This window comes from Strix aluco, chromosome 2 (genome assembly GCF_031877795.1).
Source record: "Strix aluco isolate bStrAlu1 chromosome 2, bStrAlu1.hap1, whole genome shotgun sequence".
Lineage (NCBI taxonomy): Eukaryota > Metazoa > Chordata > Aves > Strigiformes > Strigidae > Strix > Strix aluco.
Window position 1 is genome coordinate 70,077,159 of NC_133932.1, and position 25,039 is coordinate 70,102,197.

The following is a 25,039-nucleotide window of genomic DNA, read 5'->3' on the forward strand; positions in this document are numbered from 1 at the left end:
TCTATTTGTATCTGCAAGTGTTAGTACAGGCTCCTAACCAGAGGCCACATGTTCAGGAAAATCTGAGAACAATGTCTTGCACGCTCCCAGTCCAAAAGAGTGACAGTATTTGAAATGAAAAATGTTCCTTGAAGTGTCTAGCTATATAAATCATTTGGAAGTGTGACTCCTTATCAGTCATTTAGAAGTGCTGAATTTTAGCTGAGAAAATGTAATAGCAGAACTTTGGTTGAGCCTTGGCTGATAACCTAAATGTGCTGATCATGAGAAGCATACAGATTATACGTAAAATCCAGAGACTAAAAATGAACGTTGAATTTTCAAGCACACAGCAGGCTCTGAGAAAAGAAGAGAAATTCAGGTATTTTTCAGCTTTGGTCTGGAGTCCAAATTCTATCCAGCCTGCTCTGCTGCTGGCTGTGAATGACAGCTGATGGGACATCCATTAATGAGAGTGAGACAGCTGAAACCAAGGGCAGCTATCTCAGGAGGCTGCACTGGTCAAAATCACAAAAGAGAAGTAATATTAGTCCGACCTGTGTTTCTGTTATTTACATCAAAATATATCATGAAAACAGCATAAGAGACTTTGCTGACGTCTAACCTAAACTACTTCATGGTCTCTGTACATTCCCAGTTCTACCCAAAATTATTTAGAACTGGTTCCAAACATTGCCTGTTTGTTGCATCTCTATTTTAAATAACTTTATAGAAAACTTGTTGGGGATTTTGTAGGTGGGAAGGAGTTAAGTTTTTTTAAGTAGAGAGTTCTGGGCAGGCATGTAAGCTGCATTTTTTTTTGGCTACCAATAGGTCTTTGAATATACTCTGTGCATATTGGGATATATTAACATTATTTGTCAAAACTGTTGCAAATGAGACATATGAGCTGATTCAATCTGTTGACTGATTTCATAAGCTACCGAGAATCCAGGTCAAAGCAAAATCGCCTTTCAGAAGCTACCATTTTAGAGACAGTGTCTTCTTTTTATCCAATAATTTGCCTCATCGCAAACACATTTTGAAAGATTTTTCAAGAACCACAAAACCTAATTTTTTACAGGATCTAGGAAGAGAAGATTGTGCTTTAGAAGGAATATTCAACTGTACATGAAATCCCATTGCCTGTAAAACAAAAACAAAATATTTTTTTCCAGATGCTTCTCGGGGTAGTAACCCAAAAACATTTTGTCACTGAAATAATTTTTGCACAGGGCTAATCCTGAGGCTTTATGCTACCTGCCAGTCAACTACTGATTTGGAAGCCTCAAGAGCAAGTAAGACACTCTCTTGATATTTACACTATACCACAAAATCCTGTCCATCCAGCACGCACTATGTGTACATGCATGACATTTGAACAGAAATTACTACAGTGTGTATTTTCCCTTTTGGGTTTGTTTGGATGTTTTGTTTATTTGTTTACCACTACTATCTCCCTGGAGTGGGGCTTCCTACAGGAGGCATTACACTGGATCCCAATAAGTTTGTTGTGCAGTTATCAAAAGGATAGTTATGAACGTGGGATTAAATTAACATCTTTTAGATGTCAAGCTTTCACTTTAAGCTTTCCTGTCTCTCTGCATTTGATTTTTCATGTTCTTTGATCCCAGAATTGCAAGAAACTGTTTACTATAAAACCATTTAAAACCTCATGGTGGAGAGCTAGACACTGGTGCTCAGTGCTGAAGGGGTTAGTCTGAGAGAGAAACAAGGCTGAATAAAATGTAATTCTCATGATGCTTATTCACATGATGCTTAATTAGTCTTCATTTGGGGGAACTAAGAAGCTGCAAACTAGAATAATCAGTGCTTTTATGGATGGTAATGTCAGATTAACATTTGGAAGAATACAATAAAAAATATTTGTTTTTTTAATTCCAACTTGCAGCCATCCTTAGATTGCAGGATAGTGGAAATGGAAGCTCAGGAAATAGATTTACGTGACTTTTCCAGCTCTCTGCATAGGTCCATGAGCTATTCACAGAAGATATGGTCAAGAGTTTTTGGCCTACTATGAGCCAAAAAATAATCTGGCCAATGTGATGCTAGAACAGGCTGGCATAATATTCTGCCTCACCTTCATCCACAGCCACAGATACTTAAGGTTGTAAGAATCCCTCAGTAAATGCTAAATCATACAAATTTAGCTCCAGTTTTTGCAGGAAGGAACTGGGTATTTTTGCAGCTATTTATGCAGCTGCAGCTGTTATCATGCACGTTTGTTTTTTACACACATACCATTACGGAAGAAAAAGTCTTAATCTAGAATTGGTAAGTCCATTTCAGCTCCCACTTTGGTAATTAGCATTTGATGAGGCTACTTGATCTTGTGTGTAACACTTTTCATCAATACTTGGTGGCACTACCATGCATTAAGTGCTAATACATTATTTCTAGGAACATTAAGGCCTGGAGTGATAGCCACAGTCATTGTTTTATGGAGTCAGCAAATTAGAGAAACAAGTCACGAGAATCTTAAAGACCATTAGCCTATTTTTTGCTATGTTTTCAGAGGACGGTATGTCAACCTATGTGAGTTGAATGTTTGAGTGTTTTCTCTTATTTTAAAGTAATATTAAAGAGAAATTTAAAGTAAGCTGTAAATATGCATTCAAGACATTAAAAGAAATTTTCCTGTGAATTAATGAATGTGATAAGTGCCCTGTGGTGAGACAGTCCTGGATTTGCTTTGAAGTCAGAATAGAGATTTCTGGTTGGTGATTTTCTAGATGATAAGAACATTCGTCTGATAGCAGCAGCAGCAATTATTTTTCTGGGAAGGCTGCTGCAACCTGCAATATCATTGTACTCTGTTCCTAGTTTTATCACTGTCATCATGACGTCTATTCCCCTTCAAGACTAAGTTCTGTGCTTTTGCAAGGCACTTCACTAATCCCTACAGGCACTATGTCTTTTCAAATTAAACCACAAACGTGACCTTAAAATACTGGTGAAAATGTAAAGTAAATCTACAAGGGACAGAAAAAGATAGTTTATGCTGGAAGTCCAGACTACTAATTCTTATGCTTTCATAGAGGTGTGAATGGGAAGAGAGAAAGGGAATGAATTTTAGAGGAAGTTTCAACACAGATGCATGGTTATTACCTTTAATTTCCTGGTCTCTGTGGTCTTTTCAGTAATGTTTTGCCAGGCTAGTTGCTTTTAAATATGTCAGAACTGACACAAGTGGCAGCGACATCTCAGCAGTGTATTATTTATCCAGGAGTATATGCTATAAACTGTAATAGAAATATATCATTATGTATACATTAAAGTGCAGTTTGTTTTGATGCTCCTGTAGTTATCAGTTGGAGGAGGAATGAGATCCATCTGATCTTAGACATGTTGCAGTAACTTCTGAGGAAGTTGGACTGTTCTCACCAGGGAATGCTGACCCTCAGGCTGGATAGTGATCTGCAAAGTTCATTTTTGTCAGCTGGCTTTGGCTGACTTTCTTCATTTTCCATGACATCTGAAAAGTGCCTGGTGCTGTGACTTACTTAAGCATCTGAAAATGCTGTTGGAAATGCTGTGTGTGGACCGAGAGCAGAAACCCTGTGCTCCACTGCTGTTATGCTCTACAGGACCATGCTGCTGCTAGGACTAGAGCGAGTTTAGCCAAGCCCCAAGATACCCTTGTGCAGAACCTTTCTTCATTCCTGACCTTCATGTAAAGTCTCCTTGTAACAGCCAACATGGAGACTGGGAAGAAGAAACAGACAATTTTTAAGGAGGTCTCAAGTCATGAGTTATGAGTTTCTATAAGACATTAGCTTAAGTGTTGGGGGGGGAGGGGGAAGCTGTAATTCGGTGGTCATGAGGAGGCTGTTGTGTTTACAGACAAAAAGAAAAAAGTCCTTTTATATACTATCCAGCCCATGGGTACATAATCGCCTACTATACCAGAGTAGCTGGTGATAAAAACAGATGACATAGCATGATCTGAGAGTGGAATATCTGTCACACAGCATTGTTGTGCCTGTGTGTATAGTCCAGGAGTTTTATTCAAGATTTAGTCTTCTACAGTACAGGTGACATTGTTGTGCTACTAATTGGCACAAAGAAGCGGGAATTAGTGCAGAGGTATCTGAGGCTGTCTTCAGCATCCCTTTGTTCAGCCACTTTTCCCTGCTGGCTGGCAGCTGGGACTGTATTATCCCTTGGAAGAGAAGAACTGTTGCTGTTGAGCTGAAAACATCGGCAGTGGTAAGTGGTACTCAGAGGATGCCAGATTGGAGTGGGAGCAAGAAGTCGGATTTGGCTGTTCAGTGTCCTAAGTAAAGGAGGTGAGAGTTGGCAGTGTCTAGTTCAGAAGACTACACACCACCATTAAAGTAAACGGCCTCCTAATCAGGAGGTGTTCTACAGTGTGATTACCCAGCAGGTCACGTCTGGAAATGCAATGGCCAAATGTTTAAAGGCATTAGAGGCTCATAAGGATAGAGACAGGCACCAAATGGCATTTTCAGTAGTGACTCTTATTACTTAGGAAGTGACTCTTATTACTTAGATTGCAATAAAATCCATGGGAATCAGACAGTGAAGTACTTCTTAATGCCTCCCTGAGAAAACTCTGCAAGGTGCCTGTTTTTATCAATAGGTACCCATGTGCCTCTTAAAAACCTGTCTGTCAGAGACATCCCCTGGGAAAGGCTTAGCAACGGTGAGTAGCAGAGGTGGAAGAAAGATTAAGACAGAAATGGTGCAGTATTTGAGCCCTCCCTGTGTAATGCCTGTGCGTGGCTGTATTTGCGTGCCTGGTGCCACAGAAAGGTGGATCACGCAGGGATTTGCCATCAGAAAGGAAACATGTGGCATGCAGACCTCCCAAAAGGTATCAAAGCAGAGAACAAAAAAATCAGAGCATTGTCTCCAATTCCCATTCCCCTGAACAGATGAAGAGGAAAGGAGGACATGTTTAGTACCTAGTTCCTTAGATCACAGTAGCAAAAGTATAACCTGGCTAAATAAAGAAGGAAAACAAACTAAGCCCTGCTACCAGCTGTGATGGAGAAAGGCCTGCTGTGTTCTCCAGCAGGATTATTAGTGTTACCAGTGGCTGGGGACACCCACATAAAATTATAGGAATGGAAAGTGGAAAGATAAACTTTCAGGAAAGGTAATCAGAAGTATGAAGAAATAGGAGATTATTCTTTCACAAAATTCAGTCTTTTCAAAATCTTATTGCAAATATTATCTACCAATAATTATCTTATATGAGCTAATTAATGATACATAAGAGAGAGAGCAGGACCCTGAAAGAGGAGGCTTGGAAAGCCTTCATCAACTGCGTCAGGGACTGTAGTTTAAATGCAAAGCTGGTGAACATTCAGATGCACACTAGCAATCAGGCAGCCACTGAGAGAATTTATCAAGGATCACAGAGGCGGGTGAAGCTGCAGAGCAGAATACTTGTGTGAAAGTAAATGCCAAGATGAGAACAGAAGAGTTGAATTCAATGCAGTGGAAGGCCAGTAGGTCCTGTGGAGTAAAACCTGATGATGAAAAGTGGGGTCATAGGCAGAATGGAAAGTACACCATCATGTCAAAGCCCGCAGGGGAGAGCAGCTAAAGAAAAAATGGAGCACAATCAGGAAGCAGGCAAGGCACTGATTTAGTGTTGGGATGCATATGATACTAGACTGTGCAAAGTGGCAAAAATGAACAGTTTGTAGGGGCCAGGCTGGCATCAGATGCACTGATATTACAGTAACAGGCCATAGGCAAGAAACTGAATGTCAGGTGGATAGAGGGCATGCAGGACTATGGAGATTTCTTTGGGATTATTCAAGGGAAGAAATCAACATTGTCATCTAGCAACACTGAATGACAATTACCTGATTTCTTAATCCCTAGGACTGTATGTTAGTACAAGCATAAGAGCACATAGAAAGTACTTGGGCTCATGCTTCCCGTGATATAGAAGAAGCCACCACTGTCAGTGCAAACAGGCAGATAGATGATGCTTACACAGCTACACTGCTCTCCAGGCTTGAGCTCGTCTCTCTGAAGAGTCAGTCTGGCACTCCTGGCTGGGATAGCTGCACCTCTGCAAACTCTACCTTTGCTGAGGTGTGCGGAGAGAGGATTGTACAAGCTAAGCAAGGGGTAGCGTGAGTCTTACAGACTGGATGAACTGGAAGCGCTGGGCAGCTCACAGAGCTACGATATCATTGGTGTTAGTGAGACTTGGTGGAATGAGTCCCACAGTTGGAGTGCTGGGATGGAAGGCTACAGGCTGTTCAGGAGAGATAGGCAGGGCAGGCGAGGTGGAGGTGTGGCACTGTATTTAAGAGAGAGGTTTGATTGCACAGCCTTTACAGTTAGTGATGATATGGTGCAGAGCCTCTGGGTAAGGATTAGGGGGATGGAAAACAAAGTATATGTTGCAGTGGATGTCTGCTACCGATCGCCAGGATGTAAGCACCGGATGAGTTACTCTATAGGCAATTAGGAGAAATTTCTGGATCTTGTTATGGGAGATTTCAACTTCCCAGACATCAACTGGGAATATCATACTGCTGTGACAAGCTGGTCTTGGAAATTCTTGAAGTTCGTAGGAGATAACTTCTTGTCACAGGTACTCAGTGAGCCAAGTAGGAAAGATACCCTCCTAGACTTGTTATTTGTGAACAGAGAAGGACTCATGAGGGATGTGATGGTAGGTGGCTATCTTGGCCATAGTGACCATGAAATTGTTGAGTTTTAAATTTGCAGTGTAACGAGAAAAAAGGACAGCAGAGTTGTTACCCTGGACTTCAGAAGAGCAAACTTTAAGCTATTCAGGGAGCCATTTAGCAGAGTACCCTGGGAATCTGCTTTTGAAGGCTTAGGAGTCCACAAGTGCTAGTCAGTCTTTAAGAACCACGTTTTAGAATCACAGGAGCAGGCAATTCCACTGTGCTGTAAGTCAAGCAAGCAGAGCAGAAGACCAGCTTGACTGAACAGGAAACTCCTCGTGGAGCTCAGGAGGAAAAAGAAACTGTATGATCTCTGGAAGCAAGGTCAGGCTTCACAGGAAGAGTACAGAGCTATGGTTCGTTTATGCAGGGAGAAAACATGAAAGGTCAAAGCTCAATTAGAGTAGAAACTGGCCGGTATTGTATCAGATAACAAGAAGGGCTTTTTTTAAGATGTTGAGAGCAGGAGGAGGTCTAAATAAAACATTGGACCAATACTTGTTGAAGATAGTCATCTGACTAATAGGGGTGAAGAAAAAGTGAAGGCATTCAATGTGGTTTTTGCCTTAGTCTTTAATAATAGTGATAGACCTTGGGCTGCCCAGTCCTCTGAGTTGGAAGACCACAAGTCTGGGAACAGTGATTTTCCATTTGTGGACACTGAAATTGTAAGGGACCAGCTGTATCAGCTGAATGTTCACAAGTCCATGGGGCCCGATGGGATTCATCCCAGATTACTGAAAGAACTAGTGGATGTTACAGCAGGACCCCTCTCAGTCAGCTACCAAAGGTCTTGGGAATCTGGGGAGGTCCCTGCTGACTGGAAGCTAACCAGTGTTATTTCAATCCACAAAAAGGGCGTGAGGGAAGACCCAGGGAACTACAGACCTGTTAGTCTAACCTCAGTTCCTGGAAAAATTATGAAGAAGATTATACTGGGTACTATTGAAAGGCATTTAAAGAATAATGCAGTCATCAGGAACAGTCAACATGGGTTCACAAAAGGAAAGTCCTGTTTATCTAACGATATCCTTCTACGATAAGGTCACCCACCTAGTGGATGAAGGGAATGAGGTGGATGTAATTTTTCTGGATTTTAGTAAGGCTGTTGATACTGTCCCTCACAGCATCCTTCTGGACAAGTTGTGTAACTGTGGGTTGAGTGGGTTTACAGTGTGCTGTGTGAAGAACTGGCTGAAGGGCAGAGCTCAAAGGGTTGCAGTGAATGGGGCTACATCTGTCTAGTGACCAGTCACCAACAGTGTTCCTCAGGGTTCAGTTCTAGGGCCAGTCCCATTCAATATATTTATCAATGATCTGGATGCAGGAGTTGAATGCACCATTAACAAGTTTGCAGATGATACCAAACTGGGAGGTGCTGTTGACTCTCTTGAGGGACAAGGGGCCCTGCAGAGTGATCTAGATAGATCAGAGCACTGGGAAATGATTAATCAGATGAAATTTAACAAGGTAAAATGCTGGATTCTGCACCTAGGACAGAATAATGCCGGGCTCAAGTATAAATTGGGAGAGGAATGACTGCAGAGCATCCCTGCAGAAAGCAATCTGGGGGTGCTGGTCAGCAGCAGGCTCAATGTGAGTCAGCAGTGTGCCCTGGCAGCCAAGAGGGCAAACCACATCCTGGGATGCATCAAACACAGCATAACCAGCCAGTCAAAAGAGGTGATTGTCCTGCTGTATTCAGTGCTGGTGTGACCTCACCTAGAGTACTGTGGTGCAGTACTGGTGTGTGAAGGTCCCTGAATGCATCCAGAGGAGGGTAACAACACTGGTGAAAGGGCTGGAAGGAATGTCCTACGAAGAGCGGCTAAGGACTTGTCTAGTTTGGAGAAAAAGAGGTTGATGGGTGACCTCATTGCTCTCTACAGCTTTCTGAGGAGGAGAAGTGGAGAGGGAGGTGCTGAGCTCTTCTGCCTGGGATCCAGTGACAGGAAGCAGGGGAATGGTTCAAAGCTGCACTGGAGGAGGTTCAGACTGGACATCAGGAAACATTTCTTTACCAAGAGAGTGGTCAAAAACTAGAACCAGCTTCCTAGACATGTGATTGATGCCCCAAGCCTGTCCGTGTTGAAGAGGTATTTGGCCAATGCCCTTAACAGCATGCTTTAGCTTTTGTTCATCCCTGAATTGGCCAGGCAGTTGGACTAAATGATTGTGTAGGTCCCTTCGATCTGAAATAGTCTATTCTCTTCTGTTCTACATTACTGTAATCTTCTCTTCCTTTACAGTTGCACCCTGAGGCTGTTCACTCAGCTCTGGTTTTTCACGAGGTAAAAACAAAGTGTTTTGCTGTACCAAGAAAGGGTGGGGACTGATCTGTTTTCTGTTTTCTTGGAGGCAATTTCTCTAGCTCAGAGCAGACGTACAATGGTGGCACAACATGAAGAAGTTTGAACCAGCCGATTTCTCACTTACTTCTTGGATGAGACAGCTGCCAGGTCTCTCTGCCCAGCGTCTTCCACAACCCCCAACTGCATTAACCAGTTCAAAATAACAAATGAGGGATCATTCTCCATCTATCCCTACATTTTTGAGTGGGTTGGGTTTTTTGCTGTAAATTGATATTATCTCACTGATGTGACAGGCAGGATTAATAAAGCCTTAGTCACAGAGCTGGAAAGAATGCTTACTTTTACACATAGGACTATGAGCTGCCTGGAACCTTCCTTGTTTGAGCAAGCAGCCAGAAAGTGAGGGGAAATAATGAGAAAAAGGAGATGTACTTGTCACTACAACTTCATGATTGAGCGTAGATGTCAGTGAGAGAGGAGACAGCTTGCTGCTTGTTGCCAAAAGCTATGGAATCACAGAGCAGTGTCTTCATATTTTGCTTCATGATTTCCTAATGATACTGTGTTAATATACAGCAAAGCAATATAGCTTAGCAATGCACTATCGAGACATGACACTGTAATAATTATGTGGGTTTCTTTGGAATGAGGTGACCTTGAAATCCATTAATTAAGAAACAGTGTGTGTCTTGGTTTAATTCAGTGTCATTTTTAAGTGCAAAAAATGTCCCTATGTTTCTGTTCCCAAAATAAATCAATATTTACTGTTTGTTAGATAGCATTTGGAAACAGAAAAGCTGCACTGGAGGTCTGTGAACTGCTCAGAATCTTTGTTGTATGTAACAGGCTCTGTCTGAACCTGCAATCTGTGCATAAGCTTTGGATCCTACTTTGTAGATCCATTCTGCATATGGATGTGCATGCAGCATTTGATTAGACTTACTAAAAAAGCCTTTTGCTCAAGTAAACCATTACAAGTCCCATCAGCCCAGTTCTGCCCTGTCTTTGCAGCAAAGATCTGTTGCTACAGGCCTTGGCATTACTTCAGGAGAAGTTTCCAGTCAGGATTCACTTTTGACACAGATGAATGAGGACTTTGGTGAGACAACTCAAAAGAGTTTGCCCTACATACTTTTGGTGAGCATTAAGCTTTGAAAAATGAACGATTGCATTTAGAATTGCTTTCAACATTAATAGCTGGAAAAGATCTGCCCAGTTCTCTGTATGAGAGTGGGGATTTATTTGCTATAGTAAAAGTGGAGTGGAGTCCTATTTTCTCCATTCAGATGTACTCCTGGTTTGGGTTGCGTTGTCTTTTTCTTGTGTGCCTTTTTCTTAAGGAGAAGAATATTCCTGATGGTAAAAACAATATACAGAAATGAGACTGCATTTTGGAAATTGAATAGTATCTTCTTCTCCATAGATCTATAACCATTAAACAAAAAAGTACAAATTTTAAAACAAGCTTTTGAGGGGAAAAGGTTACTTTTATTGGAGAAGGTATATTACAGAGATGTACATGTTGAGCTGATTTTACAAAGCAGTCAAGTAGTTTTGCGTTCTAAAACTTTTCAGATCTGCATGCAAGGTACAACTAAATTTCTCTGACAGGTACATGGAAATGCTGTTAATAACCTAATATCCCTTGTGTCAGAAATGTATTTTTGGAATGTGTAAGGCTAAAAGATGCATTTTTTAATGCAGTACCATGAAGTTAGAAAGTCTGGGAATTGATAAAAGATGTGATTTTTTTTCCTCTGTGCCTTCACCTCATAGCATTTTAGGAAATAGTGGACTTCATCTTAATTGTTGTATATTCTTCTTTGTGTATTTTCAGGATTCCTCTTCAGTTGGAACAGCCACAGTGGCTGGTCCCAGGACAAGTGCAATCATTGGAGATCAGGGAACACCACCGAAGGTCCAGCTCCCCCTCAATATGTAAGCAGCTCATCTGAGTCACTGAATACTCATTGTTTCCAATTGTGTGCATGCGTGTGTGTGTGTTTGTAATCTGAAAGCCTGAATCTCAGCTCAGGAACATTCTGAGAAGAGAGAGATCACAATTTCATACATGACCCAGCCTCTGCTGAAATTGAAAAATATGTAGAGAAAGGAAGGCAAGACTTTCCCCTTTCTCTGTGAGCCCTTTTAGACTCCTGGTATATTTATTACAGCTGTATGAATCACTGTGAAGCTAAAGGAATGCCTCTTAACTAGAGAAAATCTTCCTTCATTTAAAGCTTTTAAAGCACCATTTAAAAAGTTGTAGTCCCATGCAATCAAACACCCAATACAGAATCACAGAATCATCTAGGTTGGAAGGGAAAGTGCATGTATACCAATGCACACAGCATGGGTAACAAACAGGAGGAGCTTGAAGCCATGATGAAACAGGAAAATTATGATGTTGTGGCTATTACAGAAACATGGTGGGATGCCTCCCATGACTGGAGTGCGCCTGTTGATGGCTGCAAGCTCTTTAGGAGGGACAGACAAGGAAGGAGAGGTGGTGGGGTGGCACTGTATGTTAGGGACTGTTATGATTGCTTTGAGCACAAGTGTAGCGAAGACAGGGTAGAGTGTCTTTGTGTTAGAATCAGCCATTAACCAGAAAAAATGACTCAGTTGCATTTTTTCAGTGCCGTAAACAAAGGCAACGAATGAACTTCTTATCATGGGCATATAGGCTTATTGAATAGTGTGTAGAATAACAGAAGGTTGACCAGATACAGAACAAAAAGACTAGACTTCATTATAATAAATCTCTTCTAGCCTCGTTGGTTTATCTGGTACCTGTCTAGTTAAACTACTGAACCCTTTCCTCTCATCACATGTACCTTGTAAATGCAGTAGAGCTATATGGACACACACACATATGCAAACAAGTATTTTAGGGTTTTATGATATGGCTAAAACAAGGTCTGAATTCACAAATAAAATCCTAAAATAACATAGCAAATCTGCTTTAAGGAGAATAGAGGAGTTGGAACAGAACCAAAATAAATTTGTTCTTGGCTACTAAGATGAGATCTTCATACCTGAAGGGTACCACACATCACTGACTGCCCTACAGAGAGGTCTCATCATCACCCTGTGGTCACCCTGTGCAGCCTGTGTGGCACATAGTGGGGCACAAGTTTATTTCAAATATTGCCCAGATTAGGAAGCAGTAACTGGCAGTATTTCCACTGGTTGCTGAATCAGGACATTTTCCAGCTTTCTGGCAATGCCCCTGACTCCGTGCCTCAGCAAGCCTCCCCTTCTCCCTCCCATGCTTCTCCTGTTGTCTCCCTCGTGAAGCAGCCTCATAATCCGGTCTGTCATTTTGCATTTGTGAGCCAAGTTCCAGTCAAAGAGGAAGCGTTATCTGAAAACTGTAGCAGAACTGGGAAGGTACAACCGTAGACAGAGCCCTGGGGCTTCTGCATTATAATTAGAGTCACAGGCAGCTTCCCAAGGCCAAGAACATGAGCTACCTTCTTGCTTAGGCCTTTTTTTAGAGAACTTTTAATAAACATTTTGGCTTCTTCTAGGTCCTGCTCCCTAACCCTTAGCCTCACTGTTTCATGTATCCCAGAATAACTTGCTATTACATTTTGTGAGATTTCAGATTGTTGTTTTAACACTTTCTTCTTGGTTGTAGAGAGTTTGCTGGTGAAGTTTCACACCTAAAATCTAGAGAACGGTGGAACGTGTCCAAGTCCAGAGGCTTTGGCTTAAAGCAAAATCAGCCTCAGCAAACGGGACCACTAGACCCAATTCCCTGCCAGAGGAAAAGCCCAGAAACACTTTCTGGGGAGTGAAGCTGCCTGTACTCAAATTGTTTTCAGCAATGTATGAGAGCAGGCCTTGCGCCAGCTCTCCCATAGCCCCCTCTCTGCCAGCACACAGGGCATATGCCTGTCCCCATGGGGCAGACATGCCAGCCACGGCCAGGCAGTGGACCCAGGCTGGGCTTGTCACTGGGTTTGGAGAAGCCTCTGCCTCTTTGTAGACTAATAGAGGAAACCCCCAGTGACAGGCATCATCAGTGCCACATGTACGTGGTGGGATTGCTGGTCCATGAAGAAAATGCTGATGATCTCTGTTGTCCCAGGGTCACACTGTGTCGTTATCACATAGAAGTTTTCATCAGTTTAGCCATACAGAGATTGGTTGATTTTGGCATAGAATCCAATTCTTTTAGTGTCTGCAAGGATTTTGGTACTCTCTCCAGAGGATGTTTAGGCTCATTGTGATATTGGATATTCAGGTTTACTGGAGGCTTAGTTGAAGGAATTTGCAGGGAGGGACAGAAAGAAACTAGTAGGAGAGCTGGAGATACCTGCAAGGGAAAGCAGCCTATGATCCACTTAGGGTAATTTTCCTTGCACCTTATTCCAGCATCTCAAGCTGTAAATTACATTGTTACATTGTAGCCCCTTGGGGAAAAAGCTAAGTGAGTTTATCTAAAATGTCCTTGAGCCCCTGCTTTACCCATAGCTTCTGAAAATGAGCCCTGTGTAAACAGCAGTCTGAAAAGGAGTAGTCAAAGCCACACTTTCTGCTCCCTTAAGTGAGTGCAGTCTGGCACTTTCTGTTACGTCCTAGCAGAGCACAGTGCTGAAGGATTAGCACTGAAGCATACAACCTTATTTCATGTCAGAGTGATGTATTTTAATGTTCTTCAGTTCATACGTAGCCTCATGTTTTCCATCAGGTGAACAACTACAGACCTGCTCAGGGCCACCTGATTATATAGGCTAAACAAAGGATGTGCAGGATGGTTTCTTCCATCTGTTGACTAATGAAATACAGTTTCTGATTAGGTCTTTGTACCCCATGCACGTGGTAAACAGACCCAGGCACATCAGCCTAAGCATGCCCCAAGGAGCTGTTACCAAATACTTCATATTCTGCTCATTACTGCTGTTTATTTACTGCCTTCAAAATAAAAATAAGGAAATCTACTGCTACCATAAAGGAGTAGAATCAGGAAAACTAACAGGATTTATTCCTCAATTATATTTCCTGGAGAGCAGAAGTAAAAAGCCATGTATCAGTTTTATTGGCTTCAAGTCTACAATCACAATGGTTATAGTTTTCATTATTTCTCTGGTTCGCTGCTATAAGGTGGGCAGCAAGCCTCTTCTCACCCACCCCCCGAGCCTAAGAGCATTCTGCTGCACTTTGTAGTGTAAATGCACTTTCTATAAGTGTTTCCCCATTTGTCCTAATCTCTCTGCACTGCCTGTAAAGCACAAACAAAAAAACTCAGGAAGGTACAATCTTGATCAAGAATTACCAGAAATCCATTTTTGCATTTGTAGAAAGGCAACAGCACCAAAAAATTTTGGTATTTACAAAGAAAGTGTTGTTCTGCATGTGCACTTTTGCTATCCTATCCCAACTTTCCATTATTCCCCAAAGTGCAAGCAATCACTCTTAATTTTCAACAAGTATATCTCTATACAGAGGGGATATCTTTAGGGACTTCAAGTTGTAGTCATTTCACAACATCAGACACATCCCTGAAGTAGTAACGGAAGAACAAAAGAGAGATAAAAGGAAGATTCTAAACAAAGGGAATAAATAAAAGCTGTAATTAAATAAATAAAGAGTTCTACATATTACGTCCTCTATTAAAGATTTATTAGAAAACTTGCATGCAAAACATCCAAAGCCAAATTCTACCACTTCACTTACTTAAGTAAAAATCCCCTTGCAGAATTTGGCCCTCTGTCACTTCTTGTTTTACCCACATAATGCAAAAATTACCATGCCAGGTCAGAACAGTTTGGCTTATTGTTTCTGAAACTGGTCAGTATAAATAACACCAAGAAAGCTGCAAGAAAAGCTGCCTTAAATGTTTTTGAAGTAGCCTACCCATAAGGAAGGTTTCTCCTGAAAATCCACAGTAAAGGTGGCTCACACCCTGAAGCATATGAATATATACTTCATCCAGATGTTAGGCTTTGCAAAGCCTTCCTACTCAAGTCCTGGTTACTCAGGCTGTCTCTGAAATTGCCTTATCCTTCTGAAACTGCTGCGAAGTCCTTAACTTCAGTGCTGCTTTGTGTCAATGTTTTGCTTTGGTTGTGCCCTGAGTGAGAAGTATGTCCTATGAATTTCTAAATTACCTCCTCCCTTTAATCTGATCAGTTATTCCTTTATTGTCTTAGCATCCACTTGATCTTGTCTCTGCCATTCCTTGTTTTATGTGCTGTAATGATGTCCCTTTTTAACCAGCCTTTCTGAGCAGTGTTTCTGCCCACTTTCTCCTCTGTGGGGCTGGAGTCAAAGCGGGACAGGTGATGGTTAATATCAGCTGTGTGCTTTCTTCTTGTGTGACCTCTCCCCGCAGCTACCTAGCCCTGTATGCCTACAAGCCTCAGAAGAATGACGAGCTGGAGCTCCGCAAAGGTGAGATGTACCGGGTCATTGAGAAGTGCCAGGACGGCTGGTTCAAGGGGACATCTCTGAGGAGTGGGATGTCTGGCGTCTTCCCAGGCAACTACGTGACTCCTGTTTCAAGGTGAGGACCAGTGGCCAAGATGGATATGCCTGAGCTGGGGCTGAGAGGGATTCTGCATCTGGAGGATGCTGAAAACAATGTAGCTCTGCTTTTAAATCACATTCTCCTTCCAGAAATTTTCTGGTGGCATTGCAGACTTGGGTAATGAAACTGACGGTTGTAGCATTGGAGTTACCCATGTTCTCAGAAGACTTCACTAGTTGTGTTAGATGACAGCATTTACAACCTCTGACTTTACAAAGTCTGATGAGCCCAGGTTTTACTATTGTAAAGAATCCATTGGCTAGTGATCTTTTTATTGTTATACAACTACTGGACATGTAATGGGAATAAACAAAATAAGGAATGCTTGTGTCTTGCTTCTCAGTAGCTCTTGTAGATTTTGCTTTTCTTAAATCAAAAATCTTGGATTGTTTGGATCTGGACTATTGTTTGAACTGTTAAAATTCAGAATTGGTAGGAGAGTTCAGTAAATTGTCTGATTTTAGTGACCTCTGTCTCAGTTGCAGAAGATGAGAAAAGGAAAGAATAGCATGTTTGGGGAGGAATGCCATTTGTCAGAGTTCGGTATTGGACAACACCAAATCAAAGGTTGTTTCCGATCTAGAGCCCACTGAAACAGTCTGCAAGCTGAGGAGAAAGTTCATCAGTGTGTTGCAGACTGTTTTGCCCCACGTGCTCCTTGCAGGTGAATGTTGACATGTGTATGCCCATATCTCCTTTACATCAACCATGGGTTTGCATACCAAACTCACTCCTCATATGCTCTCTCTCCTCCCACATGCACACAGTCTCCACCATCTTTCACACCTCTCCAGAGAAAGGCACCTCATAACTCAGTGTTGAGGTTGAAGAATTGGTTCAGGTTTGTTCCACCTTCAGTTTATGTCAAGTTTGTAATATGTGGACTGAGCAAGACCAAAAGTTAAGAGCAGATTAGAAGATGATAACTAAGCCGGCTGACAGTCCTAATATTGCATTTCAGTAAAAAGACCCACATTAATTCATGGGTTCTTCACTGTTCATCAACCTAAATGTATTTACCTGATTTTATAGAGACCCTTGGCTGCCTTCACTCCTTGCCTCTTCAGCTCTTAATTAGTAAAGAAGTTTGTGCTGAAGGGTTGGTGATCTGAATCAGCAAGACTTTATTAAATGCAGCGTGTCACAGCTAGAACAAGACAGAGAGAAGTGCTAAAGGGCAAAAGTGCTTTTCACAAAACCTGAAAGCAGCTTTATGATTATATTTATGATCCTGTGAGCTAATTAAGTTCTTGTGTAAATTACCCTCAGTGAGAGCAGCAAGAAAAATCTGATAGCAACAAAATCTATTTGCTGCACTTTCAACTTACTTTGTTCCCCTTTGACAGCAAAGCAGGGGATTAGATTCATACATGTTTTTCTGCCACTCCCTACAAAACCCAAGAAAAACAAGTTGCCCATGAATTTAATAACACTGAACTAGATATTATAGTCTGCCAAAGCACATGTGTGAGCAGAGCATGGTGGAAAAAGGACAAGACCCTTTAGATGGACAGACAGGCACAAAGCAGCAGAGAAAATTTGCCACATCCAACATCTGTCCAGCTCTGTGGGAGTTACAGATAGTTTCTTTACCTGTCGGTGTGTATGTTTGCCTGAACACAGCTCTCAGTGGACTATTAGGTGTACTTTTCTGGCAAATTCAATCTAGTGCAGATGGCCAAGCCAGCTCCAGCTGAACCTTGTTGCTACCCTGCCAGCTCTTCACAGCAGATGACAGACAGTCAAGATTTCCATCTGGTGGGATTCCCAGCTTTTCCCTACCTGGAGGCTGATGAAAAAAAAAAAAATGAAGAAAAAAAAAGTCAGATTCATTTAGCAGAATGTAATCCAAGCAAACCTTGCACCATGAGATGAGTCAAGTCAATGACACCACAGTGTTTTTTCCTCCTGTGATTTTGGGGGGAGGGGGGATTGGGCAGAGGGGATGGCTCTCTTTTGCACTTTTGGACCATATCTTCCAGCCTGTGTTTTGGTCTCTTTCCGTCTCTTTCCATCTCTCTTTTGGCTCTTCCCCTTTCCATTCTTTTCTTAGGGTTACTTCTGTCTTTCTTATCCTCTGAATCAGACCAGATTGTTCAGCATACTCCTTCTTTCTGCTCTTCTCCTCTCTGTGTTCCCACACAACAGTTTTGGGGCCCCAGAAGTTCTCACAGTATCACCCCCCATAGGTTGGTCTTGTAGCCTTTCTGTTATCCTCTCCTCCCTTGCTAACCCCCTGCACTGTCTCATTCCCCTTTCCTCCACCATACTTTGTTCTGCATCATATCCCCTCTGCTGTCCTTTCCTGGAGGAGGACCTTGGCACATGGAGCAGCCCGGGAGAGGAGAACAGGACAAAATGATCCCTCTGTTTCATGGCATCTACTGCTGGGGAAGGAAATTACCCAGGAACCTGAGTAAGAAACTCAAAGACCGAGCTGCTGAGCAGCAGCTGAATTTGTTCATTGGTGTCCTTCTGTCCTCCCCAGTGTCCTCCTGCCCTGGTCAGAGAGTTTCTAGCTCAGTGGTAAGAGGACCAAGACCTGCTGTAGGCTGAACTCATTGCATAGGAGAAAGAGCCATGTTCCTTCACTCTGAGGGAAGCCACTCAGATGAAATACAATTTCATATGCATACAGCTTAAGTGAGCAGTGAAAAAGGGGTCGATTATTGTTTGGATTTCCTTTTCAGTAAGGTAAGTTGCATTCCCTTCCCTTTTGCATTTCCTTAGCAAGTCTAAGCTAGGGCTGGTTACATCAGTAGAGTAAGTGTTCAGCCAAGCCAAGCCCTGCCAAGTCTGCTGCTTTTCAGTCTCTGTCAACAGCCACACACAGATTTGGTGTTATCCATCTTTTTTTCTCCCTGTGGGGTTGTATGCAGGTTTGGTCCTAAGAAAAGATCTCTGAGTCTGTTTTAATTATCACTCCATTAGTGCCTGTAAAAGAGCCTCTGGCACACAAAATGACATTTGGGAGATATCCATTTCTTCTGAATTTAGATTTGTGATTTTACTAGAAGCTATTCAGACAGAAATGTAGCTTAAGAAAAAAAGTGATGCAAAAAATTATCTTTTCCATTTTTGCCCTGCACTTCTACTCATAGGATAAAGGGGTGAAAATGTCCTCCAGCATGCTTACAACTGTGTCCTATAAAGATACATATATCTCTATATCTTGGTTTACTTTAATACCTGAGAGGATATCATGTTGAACTCCCTAAGTAACTGGGGGTGCTTATCAGCATCATGGCTGTGTATTGGGGTCTTTGCAAGCTTGCTTATGCTGTACCTTGTCTCCTTGCAGGGTACCGGTGGGAGCTGGGCAGCCCAGGAACAGTGGAGCCGCGGGAGTTCCAACAACAAAAGGAGCCCCAGGAGCCATCCACCCCATTGGGGCTGGCCACACCAACACCTCCACAGCTGTCAGACCGGTTGTTCCCATCACTGCTCCCCAGACGCATCCCCAGCTACAGGCAGCCTCTCCTCAGCTGAATAACTGCTTGAGGTATTCAGCTCAGCAGCCAGCCAGCCAGACCCGCAACGCCATGCAGATGGGTACGTGTGCACACCCGCCAGTGCCTCTCGTCCTGCATCGGCAGGATTGATGTCGTACCCCTCGAGCTCAAGCCTCTTGAATCTGCCCATCGCCACAGCTTGCTTTCTTATTTTAGTCACAGCTCAGTCAATGTGGAATAGAGTATGTTTTATTTGCTTGTAATATTTATGGGCTTCTATTGATCTCTGGGAACCACGTTATGTTTATCAGATTGTTCTGTTGCTACAGCTGAAACAGATTATAGTGTTTACAAATATTTATACAATTTATCTGGGTGAAAGCAAGCACCCTGCATACTGAGGAGATTAACAGTTCTGAATCCGGTTGGCTTGCTGACGGGAAAATACTGCCCTTATCACAGGGCAAGTAATACACAACTTAAAATTAAGAAGCATTTCATTGAGCTTCAGGGATGAAAGGTATTTATTAGGCAGAACAGGACCCAGTGTTAGCGATAAAGAAAAGGATCTGAAAAATACTGCCACCTTTTTGAAATGAGAATAAGAGATTCTCACACCAGGGGGCCTCTGTTCTTTCTAGGTTCCCTTTCTGATGTACAGCACAATTTTCTAGAGTACAATTTATTCCCCTTTCCCTGATGTTAAACAGCTCTGATGTTGAATAAAGTAAAAGTAAATCCTGTGGTGGAACTTTATAGCAAAATTTAAAACATTTTGTTTCTGATATTTTATAGGGATGTGAGCCATTGTGTTTACAAAGACAGATCAGTAAGGACTGTGACTGCTGAAAACTGAGGTCTTAGATACAAAACAGAGCAGGCACAAATGAGAAATACACTGTGGTGTAAGTCATGGATTCATGCTTTTTGAAGGCAGAAGGCACCATTATGACCATCTAATCTCACCTCCTATGCAGTCCAGACCAAAGGGAAGAAAATGTAATCAAATACATGTGAATCTGAATCTCGAACAGTGCAGTCTCCTCTGCTCAACAAACAGTGGCAGGACTTTATGCGGCATCTGTGTCACACTGGGGAATAATTGATTTATCCTCTTTTTGTCTAGTTCAGAAAGTGCTGCTTTCCCCTAAAGTTGCACCCTTCCAAAAGCCCTTCTGGTCCCACAGTGCAAAGGCAGAAATGTCCCCTCCTGGCCAAGGCTCTCAGGGAGCATTCGGGTGCTCCTGGTGCCACCTGTGCCCATTCCAACAGACAGAGGAACTTCCCTAAAACTGAGGTGACAGATCATTTTGCCCTAGGCACCTGGCATGCCCCACACCTTCCTTCCACAGTGCCGCTGTGCTACACCTCCAGCAGCTTCCCTGATTTAAGATTGCTCCTCCAGGTCACTCTGACATTTTAAAGTACCAAGGAGTTGGCAGGCAGAGTGATCCAGGGACCACAGAGCTGCTCCAAAACCTCTTAAGTGTGGTGTTCTCCAGCCCTTCCAGAAGGTAATGAGTTGGTTTAATTAAATAAAACTTTGCCAGGATAGATAAAGTAAATTTTTCATGATTATCAATATTTTTGTCCATAATGGATGTCCTCACCAGATTCCTGTGGACCAGAGCCCCTCAAAAGGTCTCTTTAGTCCTGCAGGACAGGGTAATGCACACTGACTTTTGGAAAAGCTTTCCAAGAGAGGCAAGCTGGCACAGTATTCAAATCACGTTTCTGTTGGCTTGCAATATACATGAGTAACAAATCAATTTTGCACAAGGCCACTAATGTAGGAATACACCCAAAATGAAATATGAGTGGTATAGAACAAAAATAGCCTTCAGTGAGCATTGCTAATTAATAGCATGTTTGATGCAGCACAGTCCAGATCCAGAGATCCCAGAGCAAAGGCATACATTGTAACAGTAAGCAGATGAAATTACAGAATAGAATGTGAGAGCTGTGCTCAGAGTTGATTTTTCTCAGGCCATTTATTTTACTGTTTCTCATATTTCCCGTTTCCTTTGTGTCTGGAAACACCGAGTCCTATATGAAAGATGTAATGTACCTAATATGATTATCAAATCAGTCTTATGGATACAGGTACATTCTGTTCTTGTACTTTTCTTCTAAATTTAGGAAAGCCATTGCTCCCTACAACCAGTAGTTCAAAACCTTGACCCTGCAAGCTTAGCCATCCTGGTAAATTAGTGATTGCTCTCATCACACTGGTTCCAAATGGGAAAATCAGGAGGGAATCAGTTCAAGTGGTGCCCTGTCTGGCTCTCTGGAAAGGAGTTGCACTTTCCAATATGTGTTCTTGGTAATCCAGGGAGGGAGAAATGGTAACTAATAGTAACTAATAGTAAGAGTAGTCGAAGGCATCTGTAATAACAACTTTTAGGCCCGTCTTCATGCTACAAGGGAAAATCACATCAAGTTCAAGGCTGGTTAATCACAGTTTGGTTGATTTGCTATGAGCAACATCAATAAAAAGAGATGTTATAGAGTCAAGGAGTTACCGTGAGGGAGAATCATGTAAACTTTGGAGTTGTTAATCTGATGATCACTGGCCCATCGTGTTTAGTATCACTTTGGATAATAGGACATAAGGCTGGGGGATGAAATTCCCTCCTGCCAGGAGTGCTCAGCTGGTGTAGTGAGTATGATTAATGGCAATCCTTATTGTTTCAATCACTGGTAGTGGGTGCCGCTGCTAACCATAGAAACAGAAAAGAGTGGTTTGAGCTGTTTTAGCATTGTTGTTTAGTTATAGATTGAGTGAACTCCAGCTGGTCCTGTGTAAAAATGTATCCTTTGGATGAATCTGTAAGAAAACCACAGATCAGAGTGGGTCAGAAATTTTCCAGAAAAATGCTTTTTGATCAAAGAAGAGCTGATTTGTTGGACTCAAAGCTTTTTGTCAGGAATGGATGTAGTTCAACCAGACTTCAGCCATGAAGCTGTCCTGGCTCAGCTTGCAAAGGGAATAGACAGCTGCCCAGAACTGTTCTCCGTAGAGGAGAATAGCGTAGTGATCGGATCCTATGTTTTCACATCCCAGGTGAATGTCCTGACCAAAGTAGAGGCTACTGTGAGGTGGGTGAGTAGGTTACACCTAAGCAGTCAACCGACCTGGAAGTCAAATTCAACATCATTATGGAAAAGGACCTGGAGCTTTGTCACAATTTTTACAACACAAGGCATGCAACAGGCTTCCAAATCCCTGGAGAGCTGACCTTGGCAGTGTGTCATGGTCACCCTTAAACAGATGAGCGCTAATTCCTGGTTCTTAGTGCTTGTAGGCAGGGTTTGCTCAGCAGGGGCAGCAAGACTAAAAGGCACTGCATATTCCCTTAGGGACTTTGCTGGCAGAGATGAGGCTGAGCTCAGAAATCCTCTGATGGATTTCTGCTTAATTTATCTTGTGCAGCACAGTGATGTGCTGTTGATCATTTTGTTAGGGCTGAAACTAGAGACCTTCCATTATAATTGCCAGCTGGAGGTCAGTGTGGATCATCTGGGCTAACCCTTTAGGTCCCATGTTGTGTTGCTCCAAAACCTATCAGGTTAGGAGGGGGTCCTGGAGGTTCGGAAAACAGCGCAGCTGAAACGAGATAAGGTATTTTAAAAACATAGTAGGCTTTTTTATTTATTTCCAGGCATGGGCAGAGATGGCCGGGCTGTTCCCAATCACATCACTAGGGAGGCCCAGCCATTTTGGTGACTGCAGACAGGCCTTTCACAGACAGGAGGGGGATTTCTAGGATTTAGATGAAAACACTTGCAGACTGAGATATCCTGGGTTAAGGCTAAGAGCTTAGTTCTCTGTCGGGCCTGGCGCCTTGTGGCAGCAATGGTCACTGACGGACCAGGTCTGGCAGTGCATGGGAGGCTTAACCGTGCTCTGTGCTCCCTCCACAGCTCACCCCCAGGTGCCGGCCCCGGAGCGGCCCACTGCCACGGTCTCGCCCCTGCGGACGCCCAGCTCGCCCTCCCGCCTGCCAGCAGCAGCCATCCGGCCTCACCCCGCCGTCTCCCCACAGCACGGCCACCAGCCGCCCACCCCAGGGGCCCGGCCCCTCATCCCCCTCACCTCCGCCGCTGCCGCCATCACCCCACCCAACGTCAGTGCAGCCCACCTCAATGGTGAGGCAGGCAGCGGGCCCCTGGGTGGCCCTGTCACCCCTGGCCCTGCCAGCAAGGCTGAGGAGAGGAAGAATGAGAAGGTAAGGGCCACCGCATCCCCACCACGGCCCATGCTCCTGCCACCTCTCCCTCCCATGGGGCTGTTGAGGAGGGACCCTGCAGCTGCCCAGGAGGCTGAAAGCTGGTTTTCATCGCCTGCCAGCTTGGGCATCCTCATCTCACATTGTTTTCATGCTTCATCCTATCCCCTCCACCATCCCCAATGCTGCTCTTGTGTTACCCACTCGCAGGTGGGAAATGAGGTTGAGCCACTAATGGGCTAAATTTGGGTGTTTCTTCCAATGATCAGCCCCAGATTTGCAAATTTGCAGTAGTGCAGAAAGATGTTATGGAGGGCTCTTGGTCACTGAAACCAGATGGCCAAGTCAGAAACCCTCTGCCTCTGTACATGGAAGAAGCTGATGGTGGTACCAGCCCCAGGGCAGGTGCTACAGGCAGATTAAAACACTGTGTCACAAGAGGCAAAAGCTGCTTTACTGCTCCAGAAACATCTCAGTTTCTCGCAGAAACTTTCATTGCAGTGGCACAGCCAAACGGCAAGAAGGGAATTAAAATACGGCTCATTGGGACATAGGTACCATGCACTGTGGGTTCAACCTCTTAGGAGCCAGCAGCGGGACCGATAGCTGAGTGCCCGTCCCTTGTGCACCTTGCTAAGGAAAGCCAGTGTGGAGAGCTGCTTTAAGCGCCCAGCCTTTTAGGCTCTTTGCAAATATTTTGCTTTCACCAAATGTTAACATTGTGTTAGCAGTTCCCATTTATCAATGCTGAGGGTTATCTCCTTACTGCCTAGCAGAGCCCACTGATACAAACTTCTTGGTGGAAGCAAGATCCTTGTTTGTATCTGAGTTGGAAGAAGAGATGTGGGGGGCTGCTTTTCCTTTGGATCTGCAAAAAATCCTTTCCATACAGATATATATGGGGTAAACATTTACTTTGTACATGGTAATGCTGAGTTTGCAGGTCTCGTGTGGTCACAGATAACCCCTAGTTTCACAAGATGAGGAAGTTTTAAAATCCTTTCCTTAATCCTGTCTTCAATTTTCTCTGAGTGCCTTTTGGTGAAAGAAGGATGTAGAACTTCTGCCCTGGATGTGAAATTTAGGTACTTGTTTACAAAGAATGACTTCCAAGTGTGCATCAAGGACTGCATGCTCTGTGAACAGAACAATACCTGCTACTTCTGAAAGCCCAAGGAAGTGTATGGTATTTGGCAGAAGGTGGTAGATACCTCAGAGCTTTGTGTACTTACTTATTTAGTACTTCCTAAAATATACCATGCTATTCTAGAGGTCCATATATTTTCATTCATGAGGGACTGCACACTGAAATTTCCTAGGCAAAATGATATTGAGTCCCTTCCTGAGATACTGGTCAACATTTCTCAAGCTGTTACAGCTTTAAGTTACTGAATTTGTTATGCAGAGAAGTAAAGTTATGGGTATTTTGAGCTCCATGGATGAAGGGAAGAAGCAAATAATATACTACATCATTGTGATGAGCATGCCAAAGACCATTTCAGTACCTGGAAAGTATCAGAGAGAAGTGACAATGAAAATTTTCATCTCTGACTGCGTTGGGTGGTGCATAACTGCCCTGTGTTCAACAGTATATTCCTGAATCTTTTCCATGTCATATTTCACTCTCATTTTAGAAAGATCTGAGTTAACGATGCTTCCTTTCCTTTTAGAAGTAGTGACTGATGTTCAGCCAGTTAAGTTGTGTTCCTATTCTTTGTGTAAACCCAAATATTTCTTTGAAGCAGTTGAGAACTCGGATAATGCCAGACTAAAAGCTGTATATCTATTCAAAAAGGAATCTGTGAGTCAGAAATGGAGCTGTATC

General features: G+C 43.0%; 1 protein-coding gene across 1 annotated transcript in view; it reads left to right on the forward strand.

Annotated features, from left to right (window-relative positions):
• SH3RF3 (SH3 domain containing ring finger 3) overlaps positions 1-25,039 on the forward strand; it is a 251,240-nt gene that overhangs the window by 192,072 nt on the left and 34,129 nt on the right. The window contains exons 5-8 of the mRNA XM_074815193.1: positions 10,833-10,933; positions 15,339-15,509; positions 18,835-19,085; positions 22,910-23,214. Of these exons, the coding sequence (XP_074671294.1) occupies positions 10,833-10,933; positions 15,339-15,509; positions 18,835-19,085; positions 22,910-23,214 (828 nt within the window). The remainder of the gene's footprint in view (positions 1-10,832; positions 10,934-15,338; positions 15,510-18,834; positions 19,086-22,909; positions 23,215-25,039) is intronic.